Below are 17,499 nucleotides of genomic sequence, written 5' to 3'. Positions count from 1 at the left end.
GCATTTTTTCTTGCATCTGCGGCTTCAATCAAGGCCGGTCAGATGAGGTCGTTGTGGGGGTTTGTCATGGGTCCCAGACTCTCTGCTAATACTCCAGCTCTGGTCCCAGAATGTTCAAGTACTACTGCACTACTAGGGCGCGTTGTGGGGGTATGTTAGTAGCAACAAATATGTATTAAGCATTAAAGATAACAAGATGATCCATCTTAGCAGATGTAAATACCTTTGTTCAGTTCAGGTGCATCACAGTAATCTGTATGACACCACAGCTGTTGAATCAAATGGTTCACGTCAGGAAAGGGGTGTAAATTAAAGGTTGCAGCTGCGCAGTTCATGAGGGAAAAGCAGACACACATGAAATAAAGTTCGGACTATAGTAAATTCAGTCGACTTGCTTTCCTCACCAATGCTCGAGGCCTACCTTTATTGCCATTTAAGAATCCACATACTTCATGCTGCTACTAGTACAAATCTTGTGTAATCAGTGCACATCTGGGGGTGGAGCAAGCAATACATGTTCCTAACCACATTTCCTTTTCTCCATAGGGGACAATATCATGAGACAGTACAAAGCATAAAGTCCAGTTTGTCCTTATACAACAAAAGCCACAGCAACCTTCATGCCTTGATATTTGTTGGCAAAGAAACTGGTCCTTTTCTCAGAATTTCATCCTGTTAGGATGTTGGAGGTAGAAATATGGTAGGGAGTAAAGTATAAGATCATTACTGTAACAGTTTACACACATTTGGTTGCACAAGTCGATCCAATGTTGGGATAACAATTGTCTGGAATGACAAGTATTGCAAAATACTAGTATCCGTTACTCCATAATAAATTATTTTGGATCTACGGCAATATGAGAAGGCTCTATATAAAGAACTTCAGGAAATTGGTTGCAGTTATGAAGAAGTTGCTGGATCTGACTGTAGATATGGGGCAAAGTGTTTCAGGGCTTCCTCATATACAGGTTTTTTGAACTCAACAGCCTGTTCAATATGAAATGATATCAAATGCTGCCAAAGCAGGGAATGAGATAACATTGAGCTGGTAAATAGACCCACCTTTTCAATAACTTGCTGAGGTGGCATCCATGTCCATTCACAAAACTCAGGCCTCTCAGATCCATCACCATTAAGGTTAATCTCATCATCCTTCCCAGTAAATCTAAATAGGAACCTGTTTATTTGCACCCATATGTTCATAAGTTACTTACAGATCATAAAGAACAAGCAAAAGCGATTAAATATGAGTCCTTCATAAACTTTTTTATGTGTTGGTATTTCAATGGCGCACATGGGCATTAACACAATTGAACCATATATTGGCAAACTGTGGTCTTCTAATTTAGTCAAATTAACACATAAAACTGTGGTCTTCTAATGGCGCACATGGGCATTAACACAATTGAACCATATATTGGCAAACTGTGGTCTTCTAATTTAGTCATAAACTTTTTATGTGTTGGTATTTCAATGGCACACATGGGCATTAACACAATTGAGCCATATATTGGCAAACTGTGGTCTTCTAATTTAGTCAAATCTATACTAGGCCTAAATAACAAGTATGAGCCCAGGCCCAACTCTCAGCCCAAGTGTATGTAAGAGATGTAAAGTTGATGGCATAAATGGGTGATACACGATAGGTTCGAAAGTCACTCTGGGATAGGTTACAGGCACATGTTAGTATTTGAATGCTGTGCATGGGCGTCACATGACTGAACGAAATCTGATCAAGCTGGAAGGCATGTCACTTATGTCTACAATAGGTAAGTCCGTGCCCAGGCCTGGCCCAAATGTAAGTATGTGAGAGATGTTAAGTGATAGCATAAATGGGCTTCAGTCAGCACCATGTATCCATCGACAAACATAACAACCTGGGTAGTTATATCATACAAACCACCAGCCATCGATCTATATCAGAATTTTAGGACAGGTATTTACTAGGGTGCTATCAAACTTATCAGATTTAATCAGAATATCACACAAAAGGCACTTGGTCAAGAGTTACAACCAGTTTACCTGAGGAATTGTAATCCATCAGTAAAACTGAAACAAAGGACCTTTCCATACTTCCACTAAATACTGGAACGTGTGGCTATATGGTAAGCTACATATAATGGACACAAAAATAAAAAAGAATAATCCTACCAAGGGACGCCATACAGAAACATTGGCTCAGCACAAGAATGGGCCACATGGCCCTTGGGAGTGAGTGTAAGTGAGGCAGGTAGATTTGCCTGTCCATCTCTCAGTTTAATGGCTCTTCTGATTTTCCTACCCATCCCCTCCCTAAGAAATTTCCTATTTGAATTTCTGTTCCTATCTCATATAAAAACTTTCCAGTGCATCAGAGCTGGACATGCATTCATATGTGTGCACACACTGTGCGAAACAAGCGTGTCCAGTGTACCACTATCACATACAAACACAAAGTATGATTCATTGACAGTTGAAGGTTCAATCTATATAAACATCCTAAGAACGCTAGGTATAAGGTGTTAAACATATTCAAAAGTATTTTCTTATGACTATACTTTTGTGTCACATAAATGATATTAATGAGGTAATTGTTGGTTAAAGCCTTGTTGAAACAGAGGGAGTATGCTGCAGCTGTGGCATAGATGATTTTCCACAATATAGAGTTATTATAATAGTTATGCTGGATTGCGCTAACAACTTAAACAATATCATATTTAGCTTAGAAATCACTTAAATCAGTGTGCTTCATGTATAAAGTGATGTTTCACTAGCACAGAGTTAAAACAAGAGCAATCTAACCCTGTTTAGTCTGAACTGGAGTTTATGCCTGCTAATTTGTGGCTTGCTCTCCTTGATTTATTCAGAAAAAAATGCAGCACAAGGTTTACCAGAAATATGTTCACCTTGAGTAGCTATGCTTATTTATATATGTAGTAGTAGCAGTAGTCATATCAGTCAATTCTTCTCAGACTACTATTGCGGGTCTAAACAAAGGATCACAGCAAATGGTGGTTACTGGCATCATTCTTGGTTCAAGGAACTTAGAAGACTTACCACTTCTGAGCCTGTCCTTTCCAATTTGTTCCTCCCCACCTAGAATTCAGCTTGTCTCTCACATCAGCCGGGAAGTCATATGTTAACCAGACAGGAACCTACATGAACATATGCAACATTCAGCTTTCAATCAAAAGCTGGGCCATGAACCTCTTTTCTAAAAACATGAACATATGCAACTCACTCAGCAAAACTAGTCATGAGACTGATTACGCCAAACAGCTCCCATTGTAAACCCATAGCATTAGGAGAGATGCTGAATGTTTCTAAACAATTATGTTTGGGAGCAGCGAAAGGACTAGGGCTGACCTCAGCCACAATTTCTGCAGACGTAACACCAGTTTCTTCCCTCAATTCTCTGACAGCAGCTGCCCTCGGCTCCTCTCCCGCATCAATTCCACCCTGTGGCGAACATAGCATAGCATTTGCGGATTAACACTCAACAACCTTGCAGATTAACGCTAAACAACTAGTCTAGGTAGTAGAGAGACAAAACATCGTAGGAATAGTAGACATCACCTGAGGCATCTGCCATGTGTTGGCGATGTCGATCCTGGAGGCGGTGAAAATCTGGGGACAGGCAGGAGGGCTCAAGAAATCAGGCAGGAGCAGCGAGGAAGGGAAGGGAAAATGGCACTACTAGAAGATTAGAGTAGGGGGGGAGGGCGGGCGCTTGCCTTGGTGAGGGAGGGGTCGGCGAGGCAGATGCCGACGTTGGTGCGGTATCCCTCCGGCGGCGATTCCATGGAGGCGACGACGGCGAGCGGTGAGGCGGAGCAGGAGGAGGAGAGCGGCCGCGAGCGGGCGAGGCGGAGAGCGGAGGAGGGGAGGCGACGGGGAGTGGCGGTGGTGGTGCGGATAGGGCTCAGAATCGACGGCAGGCGTGCGACGGCAACCACCATCGATATCGCTCACTCCACCGCCTGCGGCTACGGATCGTCGGGGAAGAATCACGCTCCGACCGATTTGCCCTGCGGCATCGGCGACATGTGGGCCCGTTAATATTTCGGCCCAGCCCACACTATTTTGCCGCGTGCTAGGCCCAGTCCAATATGACGATTGCCATCGCCTGCGACCAAAAAAATCAAGCTGGAAAATTCTGAATTAACGAAATTTGATAAGGTATCATCAACTGTAACACTTTGGTTGCAGCCACACATTTTTCACTTATTCTTATAATCCAAAATATAAAATTTTAACTTTAAATTTTGAGTTGATTTTGAGATTTTTGTTATAGTTTATTTTTCAGCATTTGATTTTAGTTTGCTAAGAACAAACAATGTGAAAAGGCCCTTTTTAAACACCTATATAGTGGATACTCGAGCGTGCGACTCGTTTCTCTCTAGAAAGAAAATCCAAATCCCCTGTGATCCCTTTTATTTGTAGCTTAATCCAAATCCTCTCCGCTAAGCAAGTTAGGCAGGTCCGTTCTACTTCGTAGCTTGCCGCTACAAGAAGCGAAGTTTCCACTGCTGTGCTATGTTTAGTTCCGTTCAGACAATCCGAGAAATTTCGACAGATTTCGTCGAAGCATTCGAGGAAACTTCTACTGTTTGACTAATAGTGCACTATACTCTACTATACACATTTGTTTCTGAACTTTCGATAAAAAGAAGCTTCACACGAGGGCTGGCTGGAAGGCAGGTTCCTTCCAGAAAAGACAGGCAAAGCAGGCTTACCGAAAATATATCGTTGGGCCACCCTGTCCAGGACTACGTTGCTGGGAGTCTAAACACGGCCCATTTTTTTATATATCTTGGAGAAAAATAAATTGTGGACACCCTGGAAAGGCGGCCCAGCCCAGTCAAAGACCACCACAAAACTTGCAGCAACAGTCACCCCCCCTCCTTTCGACAACACTCTGTTTGATCTGTTCTGTTTTTTTTTTTTGATGTGGGCATACTTTTACCGTGTTTTAATCGGTTTTTAAGGAGCAATAATAAAATGAGTAAATGACATATATGGCTGCACGGCCTGTTTTATTCCGACGAAATCTTTAGTGCTAACGGTGTTTTTAATTTGCCCTGCTGTACATGTCTTGTCAGGATCTGCTTAATTAATGTTGCAGGAATTTATAGTAGGATTTGATCGCGGTAATTTAATTCAGAGGTAGTAATACAAATGGCACGTTTAAATCTCGGAGTAACTGTCCTCCAATTTAGACGGCCACACTGTTCCACTGGGTTATGCATATTTATATAGAGAAAATTTCACTACAATACGGACAAAAACACCCGAAATTAAGTGAGTATTTACTCGAGGCATTTAGAAACAGCAGAAAAAGAAAAACAGAATGCTTTACGCTGCTATGGGTGACGGAGGAGGGATGCGGAAACGGTGTCCATGTAGCCGCCGCCGCCAACGCGTTTATCACGCCAAATCCATGGCGGATTCACGTGGACCATCTCACCCCTCGTCGCAAGCGCCGCGGCCGTCAGCCGAGCCCCGGGCAACACAACAGCAACGGAAAGCCACCCATCCGGCCCGTCTCACCGCTCGCGCACACGTGTCACCCGACTCGGTTGGCCACGCCTGCCTGCCTCGCGCGCAGGGTCTACGTAGGCAAGGCAACCGGCCGCATCGTCGTCTACGCCGCGATTGCACCCGCGGGCAAGTAAAGCGGCCGACGTGGCACACCGATCGGCCAGTCGCCGCGTGGGGCCACCTCGACGCCCATGGCGGTCTCTGCCGCGTGGGCCCTCCAGCGCCTTGGCCTGCCTTGGTTCCCAAGGAAAGCGACCACTTCAGCCCACGCCCCCCACCGGACTCCCGGAATTACCATTCTGCCCCTCCCAACCCCAACCGCCTTATCTCCCTCTATAAAACCTCCCATCGCTCCCCCTCTCTCCCAATCGGCACCATTTCGGCCTCGGGGATTCATCGCGAATTGCTCCCGGTTCGGCGATTCGATTCGATGCTTGTGCCCTCCGCCCCCGCCGGAATCTGATAGGTGGGATCGGTGGTGGTTGGTAGGGGGAGCCATGGGGGAGCTGGCGGCGTCTCCGCCGCCCGCGGCCGTGCTGCCCGTCGTATTCGTCGACGGCGACCAGAGCGTCGACCTGGGGACGGTCACCGTGCAGCCCTCCCTCGGCGTCCGCAAGCTGCAGGCCGTCGTCGCCGACCGCGTGGGCCTCGCGCCGCAGCAGATCTTGGCCACGCTCGCGCGCCCGCGGAGGGCGCGCCGCGTGCCCCTCGAGGAGGGGACCGACCTCGCCGCCGCCGTCGCGCGGGAGGGCTCCGGCTGCTACGTCCTCGCCGTCCTCCGCCGGTCCCGCCGCGAGCGCCGGGGCGGCCGCTCGCGCCGCGAGAAGAAGGCGGCGGCTGCGGCGGCAGCGGCCGCCGCGCCCCCCGCGGCGAAGACCCAGGAGAGGACCATCCTAAAGCGCCTCCCGCCGACGGATCTGGCCTCCCTGGCCTCGACCCCCGTGCCGTCGCCGATATTCGGGGTGTGGGACTACGAGGCCCAGCTGCAGGAGCTGCAGCGGCAGCGCGAGTGGTACCTCATGCACACGGCGGCGGCGGATCCGTACTTCCCGCTCGCGCCGGAGCGCGAGGACCCGCCCCTCTGGTCTTCCCCGCCGCTGCGGCAGGGGACGCCCCCTTCGTCCTGCCCGGAGTGCGAGGCGGCGGCGTGCGCCATGCGGGAGCCGGGGTTCCACTGGTGCGTGCGCGACGCGGTCACCGTCGGGTTCCGCTCGCCGGTGGGGCCAATTGAGCGCCCGGCGAAGAAATCCCCCTCGCCGCCGCCCCTGCCGCGGCCGTTCGTCGGGATGATGCCCGTTTACTAGCCGTCGTCCATTAGAAGAAAAGGAGGAAAAGAAAACTGTACAAAAAAGAGAGGAGAACAAACGGGAATTGGGTAGGTTTGCGTGTTGGATTGGTGCACCGCAGCTCAGAGGAGGAGAGAAGGAGATGGTTTTTTTAGAATGGATTCTGGGTAAGCGGCCAAGTGCGAACGAGTCCAGAGGAGCTGGACACGTTTGGAGTCTGCAGCTTAGCTGTTACGAAGAAATCTTCTTCCTTCTTTTTTTTTTTTTCTTTTTTTCCCTTTTTCCTTGGGGTGGTTAGTGGTTACTACTCCTACTAGCTGTTACTACTAGTGGTATGTAACAGGTGGTATGAGGTGGTGCCGTGGTGGTACAAAGCCTGAGTAATGTGGCTCGGTCGATTCCAGAGATTTGCACCAACATTTCTGGAACCCATCTTTCCTTTTTGTTGTTTCATGAGAGAAGAGAGCTGCCTAATGGTTGATGCTGCCATTTGTTCCTGGTATATCAAAGTGGTATATGCAGAAGCACATTTTAGTAACTCGTATGTGGTGAATTTTGTCTCCAGCTTTTTTTTTTCTCATTTGTCTGTTTATAAAGTGTTCGTGAAAGAGCTGTATGTTGTGTATCCAAGCAGGCAGACAGGTGTACGAAACCAATTACCAAAACGTTTTGATATTTTTGGGGGGAAAAGGTGGCGAAAATTCATCCACAAGATTGGCCGTTCCACGGGTCGTGTTTATCGACGCGGATATTCCATGGTCCTCTCGCAGGTACGCACGTACACTTTCTCTCGGCTTCTCGCCTCGCTTGACGACGACGTGAAGCGCTGTCAGGTTTGTACGTATCGCTCACGCCGCCCTCACAAAACCATGGAAAAGAAAAAACTCCTACACATGGAACGGAACGGATAATAACATATCAACCACGAGGGGAGGATACATCACAGTACTACTGCGTAACAGCTAAAACGTGCGATTTTACGCTTTAATTTCAGTTTGTGTTGTGGCGTGTGCGTTAATACCCGTCCATTATTATATGCCTAAATGCACCCATTTTTAACGCTGTAGCCGCCAATTTATTGTCAGCCAACGGCAGGTCGCATGGTCCAAAACAATGGGCAGGCGGCAGCTGGTTGTTTCGGCCAGGGGAACGTACTACTGTTATCACGTAATGCATGATGAAATCGACGATCGGGCCGGGTCTACGTTCCATTAGAGAGGCCTAAAATGACACAATTATGAACAGAATCTGTTCCACCTGTCACGACCTGCTCCTCCAACCGTTTTCAGAATTTCTCTAATCGATTCTCCATTTGTCGAGATCAAGGTACACGGGCGGATTGGTCAGTGATGCCGGATTTTCCCTTTAGGTGACAAGTCAAACTCGATCCCTGATTTTTTTTTCAAGAACGGCCGATCCATTAGTAATTAATTCCTCCATCATGAAATATAGTTATTTTTATAATTTTTATACCAATTTCTAATTATTATGATTTTGATCATACAAATGATTCCATAGCCAATCAAATATTTAGAAAAAGAATATAATAAATTTAAAATTCAAAAGTTAACCACTAAGGTGACTACAAATAATTTTTGGGCAACTTTTTAATATATGCTAAAATACCTTGGAAATACTTATATTTTAAAATGGATATAGTATTTGAACTTCTCCCAAGTTGTTTTCTAATTAAGATCTGCAAACGTCAAGTTGGTTAATTCGGTACTGCTATCGTTTTTTCCATGCTGTTGTTTTGGATCCTACGAATGACAGAGAGCTTGACCGAGCTATTTCTAGTATTCAAACAAAAGCTGTCGAAAATCAGTCAGCCTCTTCAACAGCGACCTCTATATGTCTAGAGCTAGAAACATCTTCGATCTACTCATACAATCCATCTTATAATATTCCTGTGTTTACGCGTGCCTCTTTTGGACTAGTAAAATCAAATATGAACGTAGCAATATCCGTCCAAAGATGCTTTTATCCATTGGTTTTCGTTAATGAACAATGAAGCATAGGATTATGTCAAACAAGCAGGGGTTGGTGGTATATCTAAACAAACATTTATATATGTTACACAATTGTATAGTGTGTAGGAGGAAAAAAGAAGAAGGGGTGACAGAAAAAAGGCAAAGATAATTAATTTAGCGTCTTTGATTGAAAAAAAAATCTCTTATATTATTTTTTACTTCATATCTGACGTCAAGTAAAAGCGTGTCTACATGCTATTTTTCAAAACTAAGTCAATTATATTTCAGTAAACAAAACTAATTACCCAAACAAATTTCAAGGAAAAGAAATTACTTAACAACGAACCCATCAGGCCACAGTACGCCCGGCTAGGACATACCAAAGCAAGCGAACCACAACTTACGTACTGTTGCCTCGCAAGTAAATGGTTATGTTCGCAAACGCAATTTTATTCGACGCATGTAAAACGATGAAAGTTATTATCGAGTGATTCATTAAATATTAGTTATCATAAACTTGAAAGATGGATTAATCTGAATTTTTAAGCAACTTTTATTTTTTAAAAAATATACAATATTTAACATTTAATATTTCATAAAACGTGAGTACTGAAAAGGCGAGAAAATTAAACCTCATGGATGTTTGCGTCGATTATATGCAACAAACAGTTACTTTAGTTGGGTAGTTGTGCGTATACGACCGGGCTATCCTCACATGGATTACCAATAGACAAGTTAATTGATGCACTCATGTTGACGAGTAACCTTTACACTCATCACTAATATTTGTTCCACTGCCTTTCCTGATTAAAAAAGAGTTATTTCTTTCTCTAATGCAATACCCAATCATATGTCTTACCACACACACGTGCCCATTGTCTCTCTTTATACATGTGTCCCGGTTTTATTCGTAGTTTTAGAAATTTTTATTGTTTTTAAAGATTGTGGATTGGTATAACATATGGTATTTTTTCTATTTCTTGTCAGGCTTTTTTACACACAATTTTCTATTCCCTACACGGTTGAAATTCCACACTTTTTGAGAAAAAAAAAGACATGAGCACCTTTTAAATGCAGAAATTTCGTAGGACACTTAGGCCGCGTTCGGCTGGTGTGCATAAGTTAACTTTATGCTCTGACACTGACACGGAAAATGTAGTAATAGATTAGTATATAATTAATTAATTATTAATTATTAAAAAAATATAAAATAGATTAATATGATTTTTTAAAACAACTTTACTATAGAAAATTTTTACAAAAAATACACCGTTTAATAGTTTGAAAAGCCAGCCGTACGCGGCTATCAGAGCTTGGCTACTCATCTATATTAGTTAACGCTTTTCTAACAACCAAACATGCGTATCAACGAAAATTGTATACATACGGGTTTCTTAAACAAAATAAACAAATAAACCTGTCAACCTTTTCTATATTAAATAATCAATTAATCAAATATCAATTTCTCGTTTTACGTGTTCATAATCGACCAAATGTAACCGCATAAAGAACCCAAACCTAAGGGCTATTTTAGTTTCCAAATTTTTTTTTCAAAAATATCAAATCGAATCTTCAACATCTAAATGCAACAGTTAATGAGGAAATTATGAGATAAATCTTTTAAGCCTAATTATTACTGTCTCCGTTTCATAATATAAGACGTTTGACATTTTTGGTTTTAACGTTTGACTATTCGTCTTATTTAAAAATTTAGTACAAATATAAAAAAATGACAAGTGATGCTTAAAGTTATTTTGATAATAAAGTAAGTCACAAGCAAAATAAATGATATTTTCATAATTTTTTGAATAAGACAAGTGGTTAAACACTATAACTAAAAAAGTCAAACATCTTACGTTATGAAAAGGAGGGAGTACATGATTAGTCATGAGTGCTATCATAAACCACATGTGTTAATGACGAATTAATTAGGCTCATAAGATTTATCTCGCGGTTTCCAAATGAGCTATGAAAATTTGTTTTTTCATTCATGCTCAAAACCCCTTCCGACATCCGATGATAGTCAGAAAGTTTTTTTTTCACGAACTAAACACACCATAATTATCGTGAAAATTCCTCAAATGTCCTCTGTTCCAAGGGGAAAAAAGGGTTGAAAATCGTTCCATGTGCGCAAGTACAGCTGCCGCGTCTGGCGGCCCAGGCGACAGAGAAGTCACAGACCGTTGCACTTGACTCTTCCTCGCTCGCTTTCCTTCCCCGCTGAGCAATCGACTTGCGTTGCGTTGCGTTGCTTGCTCTCCTCCGCCTGCCGCCGGTGGGGTCCTCCTCCTCCTCCTCCATCTCCCATCCACCCTGTCGATCTGTCTCCCCAACCAAGCCACCCCTCCCTCCTCCCCGTCCCCAGATCCACCCCTCCCCCTTCTCGAACCTTCTGGAGGCGGCGGCCGACCTGTAGCAGTAGGAGCATCAGCGGCGGGGCGGGCGATGGAGACCCTGGCGCAGCGCGCGGCGCTGCTGCGGGAGTCGCTGCAGAAGAGCCAGTCGGTCACCGACGCCGTCGTCTCCATCCTTGGCTCCTTCGACAGCCGCCTCTCCGCGCTCGACGCCGCCATGCGCCCAATCCAGGTGCCGCCTGCTCACTCGCTCACTCTACTCCCTCGCTCGCTAGGGTTCAATTCGCCAGAGGCTTTGGTTCTCTTCTCTGGCTGGTGTTCTCATGCCCGCCCTCTCCTCTATGGCTCTGTGTGTGCAGGTCAGGACGCACGCCGTGCGGACGGCCCACGAGAACATCGACCGGACGCTGCGCTCCGCTGATGTCATCCTCACACAGTTCGATCGGACTCGAGAGGTGCTCCATCGCATCAACCCGATTTTCCCTACTTCTTACATGCTACCATAACAATATATGTGCTCGCTTGTGGATGAATGGAACTTGAAATTGTAGCGGCTTCTTCCGTGCCCGATGGGTGTGGGGAACGGGTAGTTGGTGTGATCTCACTCCACTGGGTGATGCACACTTTTGTTGGAAGCTTGCACGGTGGATTAGCCCCTCTTTTTTTTTTAAGTTTCGAAATGCATGTTTCCTCCGAAATTCAAAACAGCAATCCTGCAGCATGCACAGTCCTTCTCATTTGTTTGCAGGAGCTTATCTCCCATTGGCCTTCTTCTCGATTGTCCTTGATGTCTTGCCTGCATGTTGCTGTGACAATTTTAGCTTAAATTATTTTTTAGATATTGGAATTTATTCCAATTATACTTTACATTACATCACTGCTGAGGGAATGTGCCATTGGTGTGGTACCAATTGGTCAGCATGAATTGGTTAGATATGTAAGGAGAATTCTCCATGGCATGTGGTCATATGCATGTAAAAAATTTAACATGCATTTCAGTAAGTATTTCAAAATGTGTTGGGTTTGGCATCTATCTTTTCTTTAACATGTATTTGCTGACCATATTGGGTTTGGCAACTAAATGGTTGGATATAGATTTTCTTTTGATGGGTATTTGAGGACCCTGAATGCAAAAACTGTACCTAGCTATCTTTCGAAATTGTTGGACTGCTTGGAAGAAAGGTCTGATTACAGTCGTTGTCATCTGTGCAGGCAGAGCGTGAAATACAGAAGGGGCCACATGAAAATCTTCAAGGTTTTCTAGACGCAGTCGATCGGTTGAGAAGTATCGAGCGTTTCTTTAGCTCGAATAGGAGCTACCGAAGCAGTGATGGTGTGCTCAACCATGTGAATTCCCTCCTTTCTAAGGCTCTTGTGAAGATGGAGGATGAATTCCAGAAGCAATTGACTCAGCGCAGGTTGTGTCTTAGTTACTAGTTTAGATTGTTTTTACCTCAACGTCATCTAACTTGCATTGTGCACTCTCCTGACTGATTTCAGCAAACCTATCGAGCCTGATCGTCTTTTTGATTGCCTTCCAAGTACTCTTCGACCATCATCTGAATCTCATCCTGAAGGTGGAAAAAACCCATCACATTCCGAAAATCAGCAGAACTCGGAGGCTGCTGTATACAGTCCTCCCGCTCTTATTGAGCCAAGGTTCATTCCTTTTCTGGCTAAATTAGCACAACAGTTGGTACAAGCTGGATGCCAACAGCAATGCTCAGAAATATACAGGTAAAAAGAGGAAAAATCTTTTCAGGTTATACGTACCTATTTATCACTTCATGGATAAGTAGACACTAAAGTTGTTAATCTAGAACTTTTGGTTATGCTTGTCCATTTGATCTCATATAGATAAAGAAACTGCTCACTTTGAAAGATTTTGGGTATAGGAGCAACGCCAGGCAGCTATTGCCATGCTTGCCAATTTGAGTATATTTGTGAACCCTTTTGGCCTTTGTCAAAATCATGAAAAAAGATTTTTAGTTTGCACTACCAATTCCCAGCTGAAAGGAATCTCAGTGAATAATTTCAAAGCACTTGTCTCCTGCAGTATTTGTATGGACCTATGTGCTAACTGCCTCCTATGCAGCTTTACTATTGTTGAAGTGATTTGCTGAAGCACTTTCTCCTCTTTTGCACAGTGAAGCCCGTGCTTCTGCTTTAGAGTCAAGCCTGAAGAGCTTGGGTGTTGAAAAACTCAGCAAAGATGAAGTGCAGAAAATGCCTTGGGAAATTTTGGAGTCTAAAATAGGGAACTGGATTCACTTCATGAGAATTGCGGTAAGGATTTTTCTCTTATCTACTATATATTGCAATATTCCTCTGCTGACACTTGCTTTAAACAGGTTAAACTTCTTTTTGCCGCGGAACGTCAGCTTTGTGACCAAGTTTTTGATTGCAGTCAATCTTTGAGGGATAAATGCTTTTCTCAAATAACTAAGAATAGTTTGGCTACATTACTCAGCTTTGGAGAGGCAATTGCTATGAGTAAAAGATCACCAGAGAAGCTTTTTGTGCTTCTAGACATGTATGAAATAATGTGTGAACTTCAAGCAGATGTAAGTTTCTGATCATACCATAACTATCTATTTATTGTTCCATTGGCCAGCCACAACCCTTTTGTGCAGAATTGCATAACGATAATGATCTGTCTGTAAGTTTCTACGAATGTTGCAAAATGCCAAACTTCTCACTGCAGATTTAAAAATATGAGTAGTACATGGGGCATTATTATACTCATAGGACAGTTTGATACCACATTTCCAAACTTACACTGCTGGTCCATCTGTACTTAAGTTTACCTTCTATCAAAAGTCAATTTTCACCATGGTCTTTGGTATTTGGATTTTCATGTTTGCATATTCTTTAATAAAAATGCAGTTTACTAGACAAATCTTATTGTAACTGTGGAGAATTTAAACTGCCAACCAAATGCAAATTATTTTAGATGTGGAAATAAGTAATATCTAATATATTTTTAATTGATTGTGTAGATTGACACCATCTTTGTTGGAGAATCATGCTCTCAAATGCGTGAGTCTGCATTGAGTTTGACAAAATGCTTAGCACAAACTGCGCAGAAGACTTTCAGTGATTTTGAAGAAGCTGTCGAAAAGGATGCAACAAAAAATATTCATATCGATGGGACAGTGCATCCTTTGACAAGCTATGTGATTAACTATGTTAAATTTTTATTTGAGTAAGTATACGATCATGTGCACTTAACCTTTCCTGTAATTAGATAGGTGCCTGGCTATATTTTCATGTGTTACTTCTTCAATCCTATCCACCAGTATGCTAATCTTTGTGTTTTGCAATCATTGCTGACTGCTGTTGTATTTCTCTTGTTTTGGATGAACTTATACACCAAAACCAAAAAAAATCAAACTCATTTGTAGCTAAACTTCTTTGTACCATTCTTCCAAACATTGTCTTGACATGATATCTGATTTTTACCTATTTAATGTCCATTCAGAATGTTTTGTTTTTACCAAGCTGCAATTGGCTATAGCTTTGCCAGTTTGCCGAAAATAAATTGACAGCAATTAACCTTTGTGCAGCTATCAGTCAACTCTAAAACAGCTCTTCCAGGAGTTTAAAAGGGAAGATGGAACAGGTTCAGAGCTGGCCACTGTAACCATGAGTATCATGCAGGCTTTACAGAATAATCTGGATGCAAAAGCAAAACAATACAAGGATCCTGCTTTGATGCACATATTTTTGATGAATAACATTCATTATATTGTAAAATCTGTCCGCAGGTATGTTCCTATGAAGTAAGGTAGCAAGCAAAATCACAATAGCCAATAGATCAGTAAGTGCATGGGTGCATACAGTCTAATGCCCTTCTTTTATTTCGTTCATTTCAGATCAGAAGCCAAAGATTTATTGGGGGATGACTGGATTCAAAGGCATCGAAGAATTGTACAGCAAAATGCAAATCAATATAGAAGGATTGCTTGGTCAAAGGTCCATTTGCTAGACATATTTGAATAAAATCTGCTGTTTAATTCTCTTGCATTTTGTTGCTAATGTTGATCTTTAATAGGAAGAGTGAGATTAGTAAATATTTATGCCTATATTCTGATTTTGCAGGTCTTGCAATGCCTCTCTGGTCAAGGTTTGACTTCATCAGGAGGTAGTGGTCAAGTAGGAAGCGAGGGAGGCAATAGCAGTGGAGCTTCAAGAGCCGCAGTCAAGGAGAGGTTGGTCATATACGCTAATAATTCCAGTTTGCTTTTTAATGACTTATGTTTTACCATTTAATTTCTCAAACATTGTTTCGCCCACTGTGATGTGACCAGATTCAGGTCTTTCAACGTGCTATTTGAGGAGATTTACCAAAAACAGTGTGGCTGGTCTGTTCCAGATACAGAGCTGCGTGAGTCACTAAGACTTGCAGTTGCCGAAATTCTGTTGCCTGCATACAGATCTTTCCTAAAGCGTTTTGGGTATGTTTACTTGATACCTCATTACATGTAAATAGTGAATTGGTGCATGGACTGTAACTCTCCTTTTTTTTTCTATTCAAACATTCCTGTCGTCTTGCATTTGTTTCTAGCAGTTATATGTGAGTTGGTGCATTTCTTGGTTGTGCCACAGTTGTGTTATTAAATTTGGTAAAAGAAAACCATGATGATATGTACCTGCCAATTTGATTCTTTGCAAATTCTAGCATTTTGCAGATAGATCCCTAGAACCTGATACTACTTTTAGACATTTAGACCTGAATCCTGATCGGGGTTTACATTTTCGACGAAAAACATGAGATTTTGAGGTTTTAGCAAGGGGCAAAAGTAGATTCTGGGTGAAATTTCAAATGTTTTTTATGAATTCAAATTCTAAAGTAGAATTTAACTAAAATTTGATTGAAATTTTGTTGAAAAATGTCATACTGCTGGGGGTCAGGATCTGACGACACTCAATTGAAAAAGTGAACCCTGGTTCTGAATGTTTAGGCTGGAAGTTGCTATCAGTTTGTTATTAGAAAACTAGATATAGCAGCAGACCCTGGAGTAGTCAGTGTGAATAAAGCTTTCTTGGTGGTTTCACCATACCCAGGTTTGGCGTATGCCACATGGAACTGGACTTGACTGGCTGTCATTCGGCAAAATAATTGTTCCTTGTATCATCTCTGATTTGCTCTTTAAGAAATTTGCCTGTCCTTTTTGTTTCATTTACCAAGAAAACAAATTTTCTTGTTCTAAACCAGTCAAGCCCTGGCCCGCAGAATTTTGATGATTGAGCATTGCCATCCGATTATTTCCTCTTTGTTTAATAAATGAAAGTGTTCTTCCTTTTCTTTTATTTCCATATTTCTATTGATATGGTTTTGCAGTATGACTGATGTCGGTGAAGCATATTAAACTTACCTTGTTAATCTATAGGCCTCTCATTGAGAACAGTAAAGCACCTGGAAAATACGTCAAGCACACTCCTGAGCAAGTCGAGGTACTGCTTGGCAATTTGTTTGAAGGAAAACAAGAGCGTACTTGATGTTGGATATGTGGCTGCTTAATATACACCAGTGAAGATGTGATTCAATTTTCTGTAAATTGGAGCCCTATTAGCATCTTTTGTTTACGTAGTCCTGCTACGCAGAAAAAGAACCGCTGCTATGTGCACCTTTCCGTGATTTGGTGCATGATTTGTATAGATACTGCCCTAGTTGCCAATTATGATTTTTTGTTGATTTGGTAGGAGCTAGGCTCGGTCTGATATGTTGGAAACACTCTTGTTATTAGTGCATTCATTATCGAGTATCAGCATTCAGCAGTGTGCCAGTGTGCAATAATTGTCCAATGTTTTTTTTAGTGCCTCCATTTTGCAGTTGCGAGTCGCAACTCGCAAGTGGGAACTGTTTGCCACATTGCTGACTTGGTTGCACTTGCACATATGCGCGGTCCAGGCTAACCTTTATTTTCCTTGTTTGTGAACTCAGGGTCAACTTTTATTAGTGCTTCCTCCATAATTATTACCCCCTCTATTCTATATTATAATTTACTTATTCTATATTATAGTTTACTTAGATTTATCCATGTATCGATGTATATGTTTTTTATATGTGTTAGATACACAAATGAATCTAGGCATGACCAAAAAGTTTTATACCCATTTCATTTTCTAGTTCATTTTCTAGGTAACTCAAAGTGAAATTTCAATGTATTCTAGCTGACCTTGTAATTATGGAAAACAGAAGAGCACCTCCCCCCCCCCCCCCCCCCACCCAAAAAAAAAAGACTGAATTCAGAAAACCCCATTAGTTTGGGACCAATAGAGCACATAACCACAGTTTCTACTTTCTACTTTCTTACATTGGCCCGAAAACATATTTTTGCTTCTTTAATAATTTCACTCATAAAA

General features: G+C 42.6%; 3 protein-coding genes across 3 annotated transcripts; 2 read left to right on the top strand and 1 right to left on the bottom strand.

Moving 5' to 3' along the window:
- Positions 1-330: 330 nt before the first annotated feature.
- LOC102713464 (nudix hydrolase 26, chloroplastic-like) lies at positions 331-3,992 on the bottom strand. The gene is made up of 6 exons (XM_006653840.3): positions 3,714-3,992; positions 3,556-3,606; positions 3,346-3,438; positions 3,037-3,134; positions 1,063-1,177; positions 331-987 (listed from the first exon to the last, which is right to left on the bottom strand). The coding sequence occupies exons 1-6, from the start codon at positions 3,936-3,938 to the stop codon at positions 901-903; spliced, it is 669 nt and encodes a 222-aa protein (XP_006653903.1). The 5' UTR covers positions 3,939-3,992; the 3' UTR covers positions 331-900.
- A 1,910-nt stretch (positions 3,993-5,902) lies between these two features.
- On the top strand, positions 5,903-7,344 carry LOC102713185. The gene has a single exon (XM_040523366.1). The coding sequence runs from the start codon at positions 6,018-6,020 to the stop codon at positions 6,822-6,824; it is 807 nt and encodes a 268-aa protein (XP_040379300.1). The 5' UTR covers positions 5,903-6,017; the 3' UTR covers positions 6,825-7,344.
- A 3,644-nt stretch (positions 7,345-10,988) lies between these two features.
- Positions 10,989-16,927, top strand: LOC102712908 (exocyst complex component EXO70A1-like). Its single transcript, XM_006653839.3, has 12 exons — positions 10,989-11,362; positions 11,490-11,585; positions 12,343-12,548; positions 12,631-12,867; positions 13,278-13,416; positions 13,482-13,694; positions 14,130-14,335; positions 14,697-14,897; positions 15,006-15,105; positions 15,232-15,341; positions 15,441-15,587; positions 16,524-16,927. The coding sequence occupies exons 1-12, from the start codon at positions 11,222-11,224 to the stop codon at positions 16,630-16,632; spliced, it is 1,905 nt and encodes a 634-aa protein (XP_006653902.2). The 5' UTR covers positions 10,989-11,221; the 3' UTR covers positions 16,633-16,927.
- The last annotated feature ends 572 nt before the right edge of the window (positions 16,928-17,499 follow it).

The sequence above is a fragment of the Oryza brachyantha genome, chromosome 4, assembly GCF_000231095.2.
Source record: "Oryza brachyantha chromosome 4, ObraRS2, whole genome shotgun sequence".
Taxonomy (NCBI): Eukaryota; Viridiplantae; Streptophyta; class Magnoliopsida; order Poales; family Poaceae; genus Oryza; species Oryza brachyantha.
This window is presented reverse-complemented; position numbering and strand designations above follow the sequence as displayed.

Coding starts and splice junctions, on each gene's coding strand:
- LOC102713464 (XM_006653840.3), bottom strand. CDS start 3,938: ATGGTGGTTGCCGTCGCACGCCTGCCGTCGATTCTGAGCCCTATCCGC. Junction 3,135..3,345: donor CTGCAGAAATTGTGGCTGAG/GTCAGCCCTAGT, acceptor ATGTTCATGTAG/GTTCCTGTCTGGTTAACATA. Junction 1,178..3,036: donor AAAGGACAGGCTCAGAAGTG/GTAAGTCTTCTA, acceptor GCAAATAAACAG/GTTCCTATTTAGATTTACTG.
- LOC102713185 (XM_040523366.1), top strand. CDS start 6,018: ATGGGGGAGCTGGCGGCGTCTCCGCCGCCCGCGGCCGTGCTGCCCGTC.
- LOC102712908 (XM_006653839.3), top strand. CDS start 11,222: ATGGAGACCCTGGCGCAGCGCGCGGCGCTGCTGCGGGAGTCGCTGCAG. Junction 11,363..11,489: donor CCGCCATGCGCCCAATCCAG/GTGCCGCCTGCT, acceptor CTGTGTGTGCAG/GTCAGGACGCACGCCGTGCG. Junction 13,417..13,481: donor TTCACTTCATGAGAATTGCG/GTAAGGATTTTT, acceptor TGCTTTAAACAG/GTTAAACTTCTTTTTGCCGC.